The sequence below is a fragment of the Leucopleurus acutus genome (assembly GCF_964270905.1).
Source record: "Leucopleurus acutus genome assembly, chromosome: 4".
Classification (NCBI taxonomy): Eukaryota; Metazoa; Chordata; class Mammalia; order Artiodactyla; family Delphinidae; genus Leucopleurus; species Leucopleurus acutus.
The window spans coordinates 65488533-65503429 of NC_139146.1; the positions used below are offsets into that span (position 1 = coordinate 65488533).

At 43.4% G+C, this 14897-nt stretch overlaps 1 protein-coding gene across 2 annotated transcripts; it reads left to right on the forward strand.

The window, feature by feature from the left end:
- Window positions 1-2541: 2541 nt before the first annotated feature.
- On the forward strand, window positions 2542-14261 carry UCHL1 (ubiquitin C-terminal hydrolase L1; the record flags this gene model as incomplete). Of its 2 annotated transcripts, XM_082838606.1 has the most annotated exons (9): window positions 2542-2574; window positions 2696-2707; window positions 3130-3258; window positions 6036-6186; window positions 8167-8252; window positions 8331-8378; window positions 9215-9281; window positions 10169-10227; window positions 13977-14261. In XM_082838606.1, 9 exons carry the CDS (start codon window positions 2542-2544, stop codon window positions 14061-14063), a joined length of 672 nt encoding a protein of 223 aa, XP_082694732.1. In that variant the 3' UTR covers window positions 14064-14261. The 2 variants fall into 2 exon arrangements, with proteins under 2 accessions (XP_082694732.1, XP_082694731.1); XM_082838605.1 differs by lacking the exons at window positions 2542-2574; window positions 2696-2707 and having other exon boundaries at window positions 3052-3258.
- Window positions 14262-14897: the final 636 nt, after the last annotated feature.

Here is a 14897-nt window from a genome sequence, read left to right on the forward strand (position 1 = left end):
GGCTACTCTTCGTTGCAGTACGCAGGCTTCTCATTGTGGTGGCTTCTCTTGTTGCGGAGCATGGGCTCTAGGCATGCAGGCTTCAGTAGTTGTGGCATGTGGGCTCAGTAGTTGTGTCTCATGGGCTCTAGAGTGCAGGTGCTGTAGTTGTGGCGCATGGGCTTAGTTGCTCCGTGGCATGTGGGATCTTCCCAGACCAGGGCTGGAACCTGTGTCCCCTACATTGGCAGGTGGATTCCTAACCACTGTGCCACCAGGGAAGTCCCTCATTACTTCTTTTTAAAAAATTTTATTGAAGTATAGTTGATCTACAATGTTATGTTAGTTATAATTATTTCTTTTACTATTTATTTTGGCAATAACTGTAAACTGCTAACTTCTACAGGTCCATCAGGCCTTATATTAAATGTCACTTCCTTCAGGAAGTCCTTCCGATTCCCTACGCTAAGCGTTCCCGAACTCTACTCCCTCTCACACCACTCTTATTACTGATAAGAGCTCAATGACAGAAGTTACTTTGTTCACCTTTGTATCCCCATTACACAGTAGGTGCTTAATCGGTACTTATTGAAAAAATGAAGTAAATTAGGATGTAATTTGTCTCAGTCTTAAAGGCAAGAACTCATTCAACATAGCCAGGTATTCTTGTACTACTATTCACTTGTCAAGACTTTCAAGTCTTCTATTTTTTTTTTTTTTCAGAGAGCGATGCTTTGGATTTTTTTTTTAATTAGTTAATTTATTTTTTGGCTGTGTTGGGTCTTTGTTTCCGTGCAAGGGCTTTCTCTAGTTGCGGCACGCCGGGGCCACTCTTCATCGCGGTGCGCCGGCTTCTCCCTATCGCGGCCTCTTTTTGCAGAGCACAGGCTCCAAATGCGCAGGCTCAGTAGCTGTGGCTCACGGGCCTAGTTGCTCCGCGGCATGTGGGATCTTCCCAGACCAGGGCTCGAACCCGTGTCCCCTGCATTAGCAGGCAGATTCTCAACCACTGCGCCACCAGGGAAGCCCAAGTCCTCTATTTTTAAAGAAATAACTTTAGTGAGGCATAATTTACATACCACAAAATTCATCCATTAAGTTCTCCTTACTAATGTCTTTTCCTCTCTCATGTTCTGTGTGAAGGTCATTTTTCTGATGGTAAAAATGGGAAGAAAATAGAAGTGGAATGTAGTGGAATTTTGGATAGAGAATGGGCTCCTTGAGCCCAATTTACTAGGGTTTGCTTCTCAGTTTTACTTTTCAGTTGTGATCTTAAAGCAAATTAACCTCTCTAAGCCACAGATTCTGAGCTGTAAAACTGCACTACGAAGAGTTTCTTCATTGGCTTCTCTAAGGGTTGTGAGATGACATGCAAAAGATCTGATCCACAGTAGAGGTAATAACTCAAAAACAGCAGATCCCCTCCCTTCTCTATGTCATCTTTTAACCTTGGATCCCCTAAACAGTAAGTCTATTCTTTCACCATCATCATTATCTTGTTCTGAGCATAAGTGAAAAAATACCCAACCTTCTTCTTTTCTTAGGATTCAGCAAGCCCCACTTCATTCTGAGGTTTTGTTTTCCTGCACTATTCTTACAGATTTTGTTCCACTTTTTATTCATTCTTAGGCATATGCTATTTGTCTCCATCTTTTGAATATGCTGGTAGGAAAAAACCCAAACCCCACCTGAGATCATTAGAGAACAGTGGTTTTTAAAGTTGCCATTACCTTTTTTCTTCACTGGGAGTATTCTATTGTGAACTTAATGTTTTATTTTTCAAAGCCTCCCATTCCTTGAAAAAAGTGCGTTTCCTTTTACAGCCTCTCATCTTGAAATTATACCTGTCTTTTTCCCTGGATATGTTTCCTAAAGTCTCCGACAGCCTGCCTTCTCTGTGTGTCGTATTACAGCCACATCCCCCAGGTCTCTACCGCTTCCCCAAGACCAACCAATTCTTCCCTGGGAGTCACATTACATCAGCATCACTAATGCAATATGTGCTATATTACAGACTATGTTTTATTCTAGGCAGTCAGTTAAAAACGAACCTCGGTGCTGGTTTGCTTTAACATGGAGGATGAATTATCTAAGGTCAAATGCAAACTGCTGCTAGATTTATATTCATATTAAATATATACCTGTTGAATTTGGGCTTTTTCTCAGTGCTTCAGAGACTCTAAGCTTTCAGGTAACTGGGATGGTCTTAAGTGTGGGTTTCCAGAAACTTCACAAAAAATCAGACTCCATCAAAAGGACTGCTCCATACGCTCAAGGAACAACCACCAACAAAACCCATCTCCACAACCACCAGATTATCTCACCAGCAAGTGAGACTGCAAGGTTTGGGGTCTTGGCCGTACCACTCCGCGCTGCGCAAGGGGGGGGGTTCGTGCCCATTTGGCTGCGACTGACCGTTTCTCTTCGCTTGGTTTTGCCTCTGCTCCCCCTGCGCAGGCATCCAAAGTGCGTCAGGCCGGTGCTTTATAGCTGCAGCCTGGGCGTCTCCGCTCTCTGTTTTGCCTCTTCTCTGGGTTGTGCTTCTTGCCGTTGTTCGCGAAGATGCAGCTGAAGCCGATGGAGATTAACCCGGAGGTGAGCATCAGGTGTAGTTTTACTCGGGGAGCGCGGGGCCGAGGGTCAGCCCTCACCAGCTAGCGGTATCAATGACTGCTTTTATCTTTGCATTTTTTTTTTCTTTGCATTTGCCCTCCAGATGCTGAACAAAGTGAGTGACGTCTCGGGCTGCCTCTGTCTCCCTCCCCCGGGAGCACTGAGGCGGAGGCGCCCACCGGCTCCGGCTGTTTCTCAGGGACCGAGCGGCGCCCTGCGCGCTCCGGAGGCGGCGGGGATGGGGCACGGCCGGGGTGCCCTCACTCTGCCCCTGCCTCGGGGGCGGCGGTGACTGTGAAACCGGTCAGAGGTGGGATGGAGGAGGCTACGCCCAAATGCTAGCCCCGGGCGTCGCGGGAGCCACGTGTGGGCCGCGCTTTGTGCTGTGTCATTGCGCTCGGCCTGGGTGGGGGGCGGGGCGGGGCCGGGCTCCTCCCAGGCCCGGGGAGAGGTGCGAGGATGCAGAGCCCGCCCCGCCTCCCCCGCTTCCCGGTAGGTGCCCGCCACGCGCCTGGCCGCCATGTTTTTTCCCCGCAGGTGCTGGCCCGGCTGGGGGTTGCGGGCCAGTGGCGCTTCGAGGACGTGCTGGGACTGGAAGAGGAGTCTCTGGGCTCGGTGCCGGCGCCTGCCTGCGCCCTGCTGCTGCTCTTTCCTCTCACGGCCCAGGTAGGGCGTGGGGCCCGGGGTGCGCAGGCGCTGCGCGCGCTGCCCCTAGACCGGAGTGAGGCGTCGAGGACGGTGCAGGCTCTCCTCCCGTCCTGGCTTGGGCGCCCAGAGCTGGCACACTGCCCCTTCCTTGTGGCGGATGGAGGGAGGAACTCGCACTTTCATGGTACCTACTCACTGGGCTTCTGTTGTAACAGAGTTTATTGCCTGGTCGTTCATCCATCCAGTATTGCCTTGAATTTGGAGGACAAGCAGTATCTCAGTTCCATCATCCCAGTTATCCAGGAAGACAGTTCACCCTACTCATGAGTGCAGTTTGAACCTAGGCTTTTTGGCAGTTTGAGCCAAGGAATGGCTGGCTGGTGGTTCTCCTTTAACGCCTCTGACGTGTCGTTTTATTGTTTGGTTCTCAGACTCCCACCTTGCTGTAAAATGGAGGGGGATGGGCTTGCCTAAACCACAAGAAAACAATAGGTTCTTTAATCTTCCACCTCTGCTGCCTGGGTCTTCAGTGGGTTCAGGGCTTTCTTCCCAACCCTCCACTCCCTACAACGTACACACTTGGTCTTTAGTTTCTCCAATGTGTTTTTCTAAAGCTTAATCATTTGTGTGTGGTTCCTGTGTGAGAACCTCCTTCTACCTCTCAACCTCTTTCCTCTCTGACCTTGTAGTTAAGTGAATAGGTGGGCATTAGACCAGTCTTGGGAATGCTTTTTCATTTCCCTTTAGATGGTCTTCTGCCTGCAAGTGTGCAAGTATATATGTACCTCAAAGGCTGAGCATCAGATATAAAAAGGTAGCTGGGGTAATTGTTGTCTTGGATGTGTGGAATCCCACTAATTAGCATGGTTTTGTCTATCTCCTATTGCTGCCACTCGACCCCTGATTGAGGAGTGGTTGAATTTTGCTTTAGTGAAACTTGGGGCATTAGTATATACGGCATCGTTTCAAACAGAGTGAGCTAAACTGAAGCACCATCCTAATGCCGGGGGTTCTAGAAGCATCCTCAGCATAAACTAAGCCCTATGGGAAGTTCCAGGCATTCCTCCTAGTAAATGGGCTAAGTATTGTGGGTTAAAAACACTTATTAAAGCTATTAGGATAGTCCCACTGACACGTTTGTTATTGCCAAAGCCTTTACTTAGGCGAAAATGGAGTTCCCAAATAATTGCAAGTCAAATTAGCTTCCCTATTGATCAAATCAAGTGCAATGTTCTCTCTCTCATTTGAGCCTCTCCCAGAGGTTTCTTATTAGAGGAACCATGATGACTCGGAGGTTTTTGAGCAGCAGCGCTCAAAGGCAAGGCCTTGGGGAGGCAGTGGTGCAGCGCGTTTGTCTTGCAAAAGCCCACTGCTCTCATTTTGCTGGATCAAGCAGATCTTGGTTAGTAGAACATTCTGGGTAGGACGTTCTATGTTTGAAAGAGTTCGATACTATGTCTTTTCGCTCCAGTTCTGTCTATCAGATTTACTGAATGCCTGTTACGTGGCACAAAACACCTATTGGGCTAAATACTGAAGCAAATTCAAAGAAAAGTCGAGGTTTATAGGTTGACTTCCAAACAAGTTAATGTTAATTTAGAAAGCATCTAATTTTGTCTAAGAATATTATGAAATCCTAAATGGACTACTTCTAACACATTTTAAGGGATCATGAAATACTTACAGAAATGTCTGCATGCAAGAGCTGAAACAACCCTAAAGGATGACGCTATCCCATTACAAAAAAATTAAATCTTTTTAGAAAAGTGAAAATCCTTAACGGTCAATGAGTAGCTCAATTCAAGGATCCAGTAGGTAGATACATGATGCTAGAACTTCCTACGAGTTGGAGTTTAAGTTGATCTTGTGGGACAAGAGAGCTTATTCCTCTGATGGTACCACAGACAAGGCTTACTTCAGTTCTGTGTACAGTAATGCAAGGCTGCTAGAACTAGAAATACATGTGCTTCTCGGGTTCCGTATGGTTTATACCAGTAGTAAGAAATTAGTGTTTCTATAGCATCAGCACCCTGCTTTTAACTGAGCAGTCATACCTTTAAGGTCTTTAGAACTTATTAGTGAAAGGGCCAGACAAGCCCACTATATTACTGTACAAAGAGATAATGCTTTGAGGAAACTAGTCTCCTCAAATTGTATAGTTGTCAAGGACAAACAAGAGTTACATCTTCCTCTTATAGGATGAGAAAGTTTTGTGAAATCACAGTCCAACACCCCAGACCAGTTGTCTTTCCTTCCTAAAAAAGGATGAGGGAATAGTTAATTTCTTTAAATTGCTCCTTTCTTTAGTTAAGTTTTGTATTGTTTTGTTTTTGAAGAGACATATATTTGGGCAGAATAGAAATAGAACTTCAAAGAATAGTGAGGTATAAACTAGCTGGTGTTCTTGGGCATTCAGCTGCCCAGCGCTTGACTGGAATGCCTGTGTGAAAGTCGTTAGTGTTAAAGGAAGAAAATAACGAACTTGTCTGTTTTTCTGACTTCAGCACGCCATCCATTTCAAGCTAAAAGGTTGCAGTGGTGTCTAGACAAAGTCTTGGGCAATATCCAAGGCCGCTACTGCACTGCAGCATCAGGGTGGAGTGTCAGAACCCCACGGGCTGGCGTGGGCGTGGGTGGCAGACGGGCTATTCTCTGGGCACCAGCCAGCACCTAGATCCAAGGCTCCTGGTCACATTTCCCACTCTGTTTCCATTTAGGTGGTGGAACCCGCTGTGCTGCTGTCTGTTCTTTGCATTTTCATTTTGAGATGTAAAAGTGTTTTTTTGCACTCACAGCATGAGAACTTCAGGAAAAAACAGATTGAAGAGCTGAAGGGACAAGAAGTAAGTCCTAAGGTGTACTTCATGAAGCAGACCATTGGCAACTCCTGTGGAACCATTGGACTCATTCATGCAGTGGCCAATAATCAGGACAAACTGGAGTTCGGTGAGTGGGTTTTGAGGCCAGTCATCCTCTGGTTGACCTTTCATTAACTGTAATGCTCCCTTCCAACACCCCCAGGCCTCTGTTTGGCAAAGCCATTGCCTTAGATTTTTTTGAAAATCTACTTATGCAGATAGAATCAGTGGGTGAATTCTCATCGTTCCTCCCTTTTGAGGAAGGGACGCGCATCCAAGAAGTATAGCGTGGTTTCCTCTGCCTGGAGAGGCGGGGCAGGTGACAGTGCAGTTTTGTACTTGCCTCCCCGCCTGGGCTCTGTGCAGATCCTCCTGCTGGTCTTGACAATTCTAAAGAATTAGAGATGCTGTTAAGGCATAAAATGCCAGCCTTCACGACCTTTCTTTAATGGTGCTGTGTCTCATAAGCAACAGGAGAACCAAAACAGCCTAAAGCAGCAGGACACAGCGCGAGGTCCTGCAGGGAGGCCTAGCCGCAGGCTGGCACCTTGAGAGATCCATCTGTGAACAAAGCTTGGTCAGGAGTTTTAGCTCACCTCCAGTGGATGCCATGGAGGATAGAGAAGAGATGAGTCTCAGCCCTTAAGTTGTCAGAAGTGCAAGTAACAGCATAGAAATATGTTAAAATACACGGCATTGTGTATGATTTTGGCCAAGGGTCAGCAAACTTTCTTAAAAGGCCAGAGAGTAAATCTTGTAGGCTTTGAGGGCCATATAATCTCTGCCCTTGTAGTTCAAGAGCAGCCATAGACAAGATGTAGAGCAGTGGATGTGGCTGTGTTCCAATAAAACTTTATTAGGTGGCAGTAGTCGGCCAACTCCTGATTTAGACAATGGATGGGGGTGGCTGAGAATTGAATAAGTTCAACTAACAGTCCATGCTGTTGCTTGTAGCAGGTCAAATACTTTTTTTTTTAAAATTTAAACAAGGGAATTATGGCCAAGATTCTACTCCTGGTATACTTCTGAAATTTAAAAAAAAAAAGGCTCATCTGGCCACAAAGGTCCAGATCTTCTAGAAGTTGCTTTTTTCAAATATTGACTTGAGTGAGTCATTAAAAAGTCGTAGTTTGATCCTTTTTATTTCTTCTGCAGTAAGTGTCATTTCTTTTAGAATACTGTGTTCCTGAGGTCACAGATACTGTAACTCTTCCATAAACATGGTCATGGTCATGGTCACGGCTTAATCTGAGTCACAGCCCTCCTCATAAAGTTGAGAGGATTCCTATAATTTCCAGATTTTCAGTGGTCCCCATTTAACACATTTGTTTTAAGTTTAGAGCTGAAAGTTCAGATTGAGGTCTTTTGAAATACAAGTTGCTCTTGCGTAGACTCATCCACACTGAGCAATGACAAAATGCTTATGCCAACCATCAGCTAGTTAGCTGTCTCTAGGCCAGACTGTTAGGGTCTTTGTATTTCTATTTAAGATCTGTAGGTTGAAGTCTTTCTGGGTAACCATATTACTAAGATTGCATTTTCTACCCTGAAATAAAAGTCTTGGTTTGAGAACTGTTGATATTGATAGATTAGAATGTTATTGTTACATCATGTATGCAATAAACATTAATTGTGCATTGCTAAGTGCTGTAGATAAGAGCAATAGACAAGACAGCTCCTGCCTTTATGGCACTGAAAGTCTCACAAATACATGTTACCAGTGGATCAGTGCTGTAACAGGTGGTAGGAGATCTGAGAGGTGAGGGTGAGGTGGAAGGTGGGGAGGGGTCAGGGGACAGGGAGGATGTGAGGAAGAGCTTGGCATGCTGGAGGAACTGAGAGTTCTCTGGCTTGAATGCAGTGAGAGGGAAGTGGTTGGAAAAAGAGGCTGGGGAAGAGGCACCTCGCTCATCCACATCCTCAGAGGCCATGGTAAAAAGTCAGGTTTCCAAACGTGACAGACTATTGCAGTGGCTTAAGTCAGCAATAAATTGCAACCATTTGCATTAGACCGGTACTAACATATGCTTTTTTTTCTTTTTTCTTTCTTTTTTTTTTTTTTTTAAAGAGGATGGGTCAGTTCTGAAACAGTTTCTTTCTGAAACAGAGAAGTTGTCCCCTGAAGACAGAGCAAAATGCTTTGAAAAGAATGAGGTAGGAAGAGAACTTCTAGAGCATCGATTTTCAATAACTCTGGAGGTTTTCGTGCTAACTATTCTCTGTTTTCTGCAGGCCATCCAGGCAGCCCATGATGCCGTGGCACAGGAAGGCCAGTGTCGGGTAAATACAACTTAGAGCCAGGCTGTCCAGGTGTCACCCATGTTTCCCCAGAAATATGTGCAAGAACTTCTTACTGGAACACAGCACATGTTTCCACCCAAGGCTGATGAATGCCAGAAAATTCTACCAGAATAATGCCTTGACCAGACCTGCTCATAGAAATGGCTCTTCAAAATATCTGATTGGCAGTTGACACAGTCTTGAGTAAATTCAGGCTGGTAGTGTTTTATATAGATCCAAATGGGTCTAATTGAGTAGCACCCATCTTAATAACTGAACATTTCACATACTCTTCTCACAGTCTATTGGAGAGCAAGCTGGACCAACAAGGACTAAAAGTTTCTAGATGACTTAAATGTACCATTAATCTGAACACAGCCTTCAAGTCAACTGTTGATTAGATTGAAGTCAGTGATAGTGTCTGTATAACTGCAGTTGACTCTGTCACATTCTAGTCTTGACCTTGGGTGAAGTACTTATCCTCCCTAAGCCTTAATTTCCTCCTCAGTAAAAAGCAAGTGTTAAGAGTTCTGAGAGTTACAGTATATCTACTTTAATGGTCTTAGAATAGTACCTAAGAAATAAATATTCGCTATAATCATTTAATATGTAGGCAGGTTGGTTCAAGCACATTTATTTAGAGAATTTATTTTTAACACATTAAGTTCTGCTTATAAAATAATCATATTGCAAAATATGTGTATCAAATCAACAGGTTGTAGACCTTAAACTTACACAATGTTATGTCATTTATATCTTTTCTTCCAGCTTTATTTTTAAACGCAGTTCATAATACAATAAAAACTCATTTTCGAAAAAATATCTTGACTCTGCAGGTAGATGACAAAGTGAACTTTCATTTTATTCTGTTCAACAACGTGGATGGCCACCTCTATGAACTTGGTACGTTTCACTCCAGTTTTGGAATCTAATATAGATGCATGCATTCTCTCAGACATAATTCCTCTCACAGGACTGGTGTGTGACTTTATGGCGGCACTTAGTATATCTGTTTATGAAGCCAGAACACCGAGGTGTTCTCAAGGGGGCACTTAACCCTTTATCATACCCAGAGCACCTCCCTCAGGAACCTGGCCTGCGGGATGAATGGCTTTAGTCACAAACCAGTAAAGAGAACTGATCAGCCAGTTCAAAGTATACACGTTCAGATTTTCTCCTTCCACCTTCCACTATAATAGCATCACCAGTATAAGGTCTCCACCGCCATCTTTCCAGGCAAGGAATACTTTTGGAAGGAGGTAAATGCCTAAACACAACCTGGTTTGTGTAAAAAGAATTCAGACATGTCCATCTCTGTATTAAGAAGAGTCATCTCCTTTTAATGGAGGAAGACTTGCAGCTGTGTCATCTCAAGCCAAGATACTACCTATGGCAAGCAAGGGCAAAGAAAACTTGGGGCCGCTCAGTAGTCATTGAGGGGCAAATGAAATCTCAAGGATCCTTTTTCTTCCCTCCACCTTCCGTGTACCTCATAGACCGCTGACTTGCTTTGTGGTCCTTCCCAAGAGATGGGCACAAGACCTCCTAGTAGGGTAGCTAGTCTGGCCTGGTGTGGTCTTGTGGTCTTGGTGCTTTAGACTAGAATTGCCTGGGGTGGATATCTAGGAACACTTGAACCTCATTTCCAGCCTGTTGCTTCATAACCAGCCTAACCTTTGTGGGAGTGGCAGTGGTATTTGGAAGAATCTAAAACTTGCCTTTAAGCTGGACAAGCACAGTAGACAGAAAACGTGCAGAGAAAATTGACATGCCTGGCTTTTTCGTTACAGATGGACGGATGCCTTTTCCGGTGAACCATGGCGCCAGTTCAGAGGGCTCACTGCTGCAGGTAGTCTTTGGAATCCATTTCCGCTAGGGCCCATATTTCTTTAGCCAGTTTGTCTATTCTAAAGTGCAAACCGTTTTCGGTACAGGCAGCGTCAGTCATCTGGGATGAGAGCAGTCTTTAGGGCTTAAAGATCATCTCAGTCATTCTGTTTGGTTTATTTTATAGCAAATAGTCTTAAACGGCATCCTTTAGAGCAGCCCTGCCTGATCTGTATTGCGTGCTGTCTTTAGCCCACAGTTAGATTTAGCCTGAAAGCCATTGTTTATTTCCTTGTGAGGTTAAGGTGACTGTTGTCCTCTGGTCAGATTACATCATAGCCAATGACTCAGACTCATGGAACAGCAACCCAAGCCTTTCCTAACCCCTCTCTGACGGCTGGATTTGGGTCAGTCTTGTCGGTAGCATACTATGGATTCTGGTTAGGCAGTTACCTCTGTGATTGTTTTCTTCCCACACGGTCGGTCCACTGTTAACAGGTCAAAGGAAGCAAATTCAAACCATGCCTGACCAGAACTTTAAGATCCAGGGTCACTGTGTAACCGTCCTGGTAAAAGTGACGGCAGAAATCTCTTAATTCTGAACACGAGTTGGTAGACTAGTCCTCTGCCCTCTAAAAAAGGAATCTCTAGAGTTTAGTCAATTTGTTGTTAGAAAGGAAAATGGCTTAATTGTGATGAAATTTAAAATGATGTTAAGGTATAATTACTTCATTTGCTGTAATACCAGCTAAACTTTTTTGCGTGCTTCCTGTGTGTAGACGGGGGGTGGCAAACTTTTTCTGTGAAGAGCCAGGAAATATTTTAGGCTTTGTATAGCATATGGGCTCTGTTGCAGGTATTCATTTCTGCTGTGACGGCTCCAAAGCAGCCCCATAGGCAGTGTCTAAATGAATGTGTATGGCTGTGTTCCATTAAAACTTTATTAACAAAAACAGGCAGCAGGTTGGATTTGGCCCACAGGCAGCAGTTTGCTGACTCCATGCTGGATGCTGTTCTAAGTTAGTTACCTCTTTTATGGACTCCTTTTAATGATGCTCTGAGGTAGTTAGTATTACATTTTACAGATGAGGAAACGGAGGTGCAGAGGTAAGTGATGCCCAAGGTCAATGGCAAACTACAGAATCATGGTTCAAATCTAGACAGTCTGTCTCTAGAGTCTATGCTCTTAGCCATTGTACAATACTACCTTTATAGTAGACCTGTCCTTGGAACATCGTAGACCTGATGACCTCAAGGTACTAGTGGACCAAATTATGCAGTCCTAGGAGGGACGGTCACTTTCTCTAGCTTTCTGTCACATACACCTGAGATCAGTCAGAGCTAATTCTTGGATATACCAGGGGTAAATGAGAATAGTGATATGGAATGAGAACTAGACCTAAAGAAACAGAATGGGGATTTGCATGAGAGTCAGGATTCACTTATGGGAGAGAATAAGAACAGGGGCAGAATTTCTGGGTATGACCTATTTGGAGGAAAGATTCTGGTCCATCTAATAAAGCTTCCTAGGTACATACCAACTCCTATCGAACACTGTCCTAATACAGGCACACCTCACATTGTGGGCTCAGTTCCAGACCACTGCAGTAAAGCAGATATCACAATAAAGAGAAGTTTTGAGTTTTTTGCTTCCTACTGCATATAAAAGTTATGTTTACACTATACTGTAGTCTGTTAAGTGTGCAATAGCATTATGTATAAAAAACCAATGTACATATCTTAATTTAAAATATTGTTAAAACAATGCTAACCATCATCTGAGTGTTCAGTGAGTCAGTCTTTTTGCAATAGTAACATCAAAGATCACTGATCACAGATCACCATAACAAATATAATAATAATGAAAAGTTTGGAATATTATGAGAATTACCAAAATGTGACACAGACATGAAGTGAGCCAATGCTGCTGGAAAAGTGATGCTGATAGACTTGCTCCATGCAGGATTGCCACAAACCTTCAATTTGCCAAAAAAAAAAAAAAAAAAAAAATGCAGTATCTGCAAAGCACAATAAAGTGAAGTGAAATAAAATGAGGTATGCCTGTACCATAAAATGTGCTCTGCATAGGATACTTAAAACTGTTATGTGAGTAGAATTTATGAGGTGTGGGGAAGGTAAAACTTTGTTTTTAAAAAAAAACACCAGAATCACATTTTAAATTAATTGACTAGAAAATAGCATCTTTTTTTTTTTACATCTTTATTGGAGTATAATTGCTTTACAATGGTGTGTTAGTTTCTGCTTTATAACAGAGTGAATCAGTTATACATATGTTCCCGTATCTCTTCCCTCTTGCGTCTCCCTCCCTCCCACCCTCCCTATCCCACCCCTCTAGGTGGTCACAAAGCACCGAGCTGATCTCCCTGTGGAAAATAGCATCTTAATTAGTGGAAATTCTTATCCTAAGTAAGGCTGGTTCTAGATGGTTAGAGATGTTTTAGGTTGTCTAAACTATATCCCGAATTAACTTGTTAAATTGGTGAGAAAGTCCATAAACTTAACCCAAGTATCCTAAACTTGAGTGAATTAGGTCACTGCTTATTGTCTATGTAGGAGATGGCTGTTGTCTTTACAGGCACACCCTTAACATTAATCAACAGCATGGGTCCTAAAGGAAAGTGGCTTTGGGGAAGGCAGGCCTGGGATATCAATATATTAAAAATTCTGATAGAATAAAATGTAGATGTTACTCTAGATCCTTTTCAGTTTTTCTAAGTGGTTCCAAAGCAGAAACAAAACCGGGGTGGGGTTGATGCTTTTTCAGGACCACAACTCATTATCAGGTTGGTGATTTTTAGGCCTTGGGAGCTGATGTTCTGTGACTGTTCTCTGTCATAGCATATCCACTGTCCTCTTGAAGGTCTCGTATTTAACATTGTTAGTGGGGCTTTCTTTGCACTGGACTTTTTACAAATTGAACAGTGATTGATATTCTGATCCCAAGGCATTTAAACCCCAGAATTTCTCAAGTAACATTGGGGTCAGTTTTCTATTCCCAATCTTTGTAATCTAGGTCTTAGAATTAGTAACACATGTCATTCCCTAAATATGTAGGAATCCATCACTTATCTGTACTTGGAATACCAGGTATTTGAACTTTAAGCTTGTTTTGTAAAATGTTTACTTGAAATAAATCTGTCTTTACTCTGGGAATTTCTGAGTTAGAACTTTTTCCTTATGGAAGAGAAATCAATTTTCTGTCTTTGGATTTGAGGGAAAGAGCACCAAGAGTATAGTTTTCTTGTCAAAACCAGGTACAAGGTGGCAGAAGCACAGAGCATTTGGTAGAAAGAATAAAGGAATCAAGGCTTCTGGAGCTGGATTTGTGATGTGGGTCCTTGTCTTTCCTATCACCTGATTTTTTTTTTTTTTTTTTTTTTGCGGTACACGGGCCTCTCACTGTTGTGGCCTCTCCCGTTGCGGAGCACAGGCTCCGGACGCACAGGCTCAGCAGCCATGGCTCACGGGCCCAGCCGCTCCGCGGCATGTAGGATCTTCCCAGACCGGGGCATGAACCCGTGTCCCCTGCATCGGCAGGCGGACTCTCAACCACTGCGCCACCAGGGAAGCCCTCATCACCTGATTTTTTTCCTCTTGCCTTAAGCCCTGGTTTTCAAGTTTATTGGGAGGTTTAAAGTGGGTCAGGGTGAACTTTGGGCATTAATAGACCTTACTAATACTTTCCCCTTGAAGCTTTCATTTTGAGCTATTGCTGTTTAGACCTTAATTCATGACATTCCTCCTCCTCAGGACGCCGCCAAGGTCTGCAGAGAATTCACTGAGCGTGAGCAAGGGGAGGTCCGCTTCTCCGCCGTGGCCCTCTGCAAGGCAGCCTAATGCCTCGTGGGGGGGGCACTTCGCTTTCTCCCCCCTTCCCTTCGTCGTGAAAGTATATCCCTACCTATGTGGTCTAAATGCTTCAGTACTTGTAGAGCACAGCTGTTCTCCTTCGGTTCCACAGATACGCACTTACCCTCAACTTCGCCCACGCACTAGCAGAGCTCCATCGAGCAAGTTTGGTGTCGCCCTCTGATGGCAAAGCATTCCCCTCATTGTATGTCTTATACCTCAATATCTAATGCTTTAATGGCTACTTTGGTTTGTGTCGTTAGCTAAGGCCTTGGATGTGGTTTGTCCTTAAAAGGAATAAAATTTTTCTGCTGATAAGAGATGAGCCTAAACTGGTTTTCATTTTTCCGTCCCCCCAATATATCCCAAATTATCATAGTAATTACATATATATCTTCCATATAAGAACTTACACAGTACAGGTGAGAAAATTACCATAAAAATATTATCGGTTTAGTGTGTTTCTACACTTTTTTCTATACATTTATGTTACTGTGTGTACCTGTAGACTTAAAAAAAATTAAATATATTTTGGAATAATTATTTTTATTGAAATATAGTTGATACTATTAATTTCAGATATACAACATAGTGATTCGACATTTAAGTACATCATGAAATGATCACCACGATAAGGCTAGTAACCATCTGTCCCCTTACAAAGTTATCGCAGTATTGGTGACTATATTCCTTATGCTATAAGAATGATTTTAGTGTTACAGAAAAATTGAGAAGATATTAGAGTTCCCATATACCTTTCGTTCGTTTCCCCCATTACATCTTACATTAGTATGATACATTTGTAACAATTGAACCATTAAT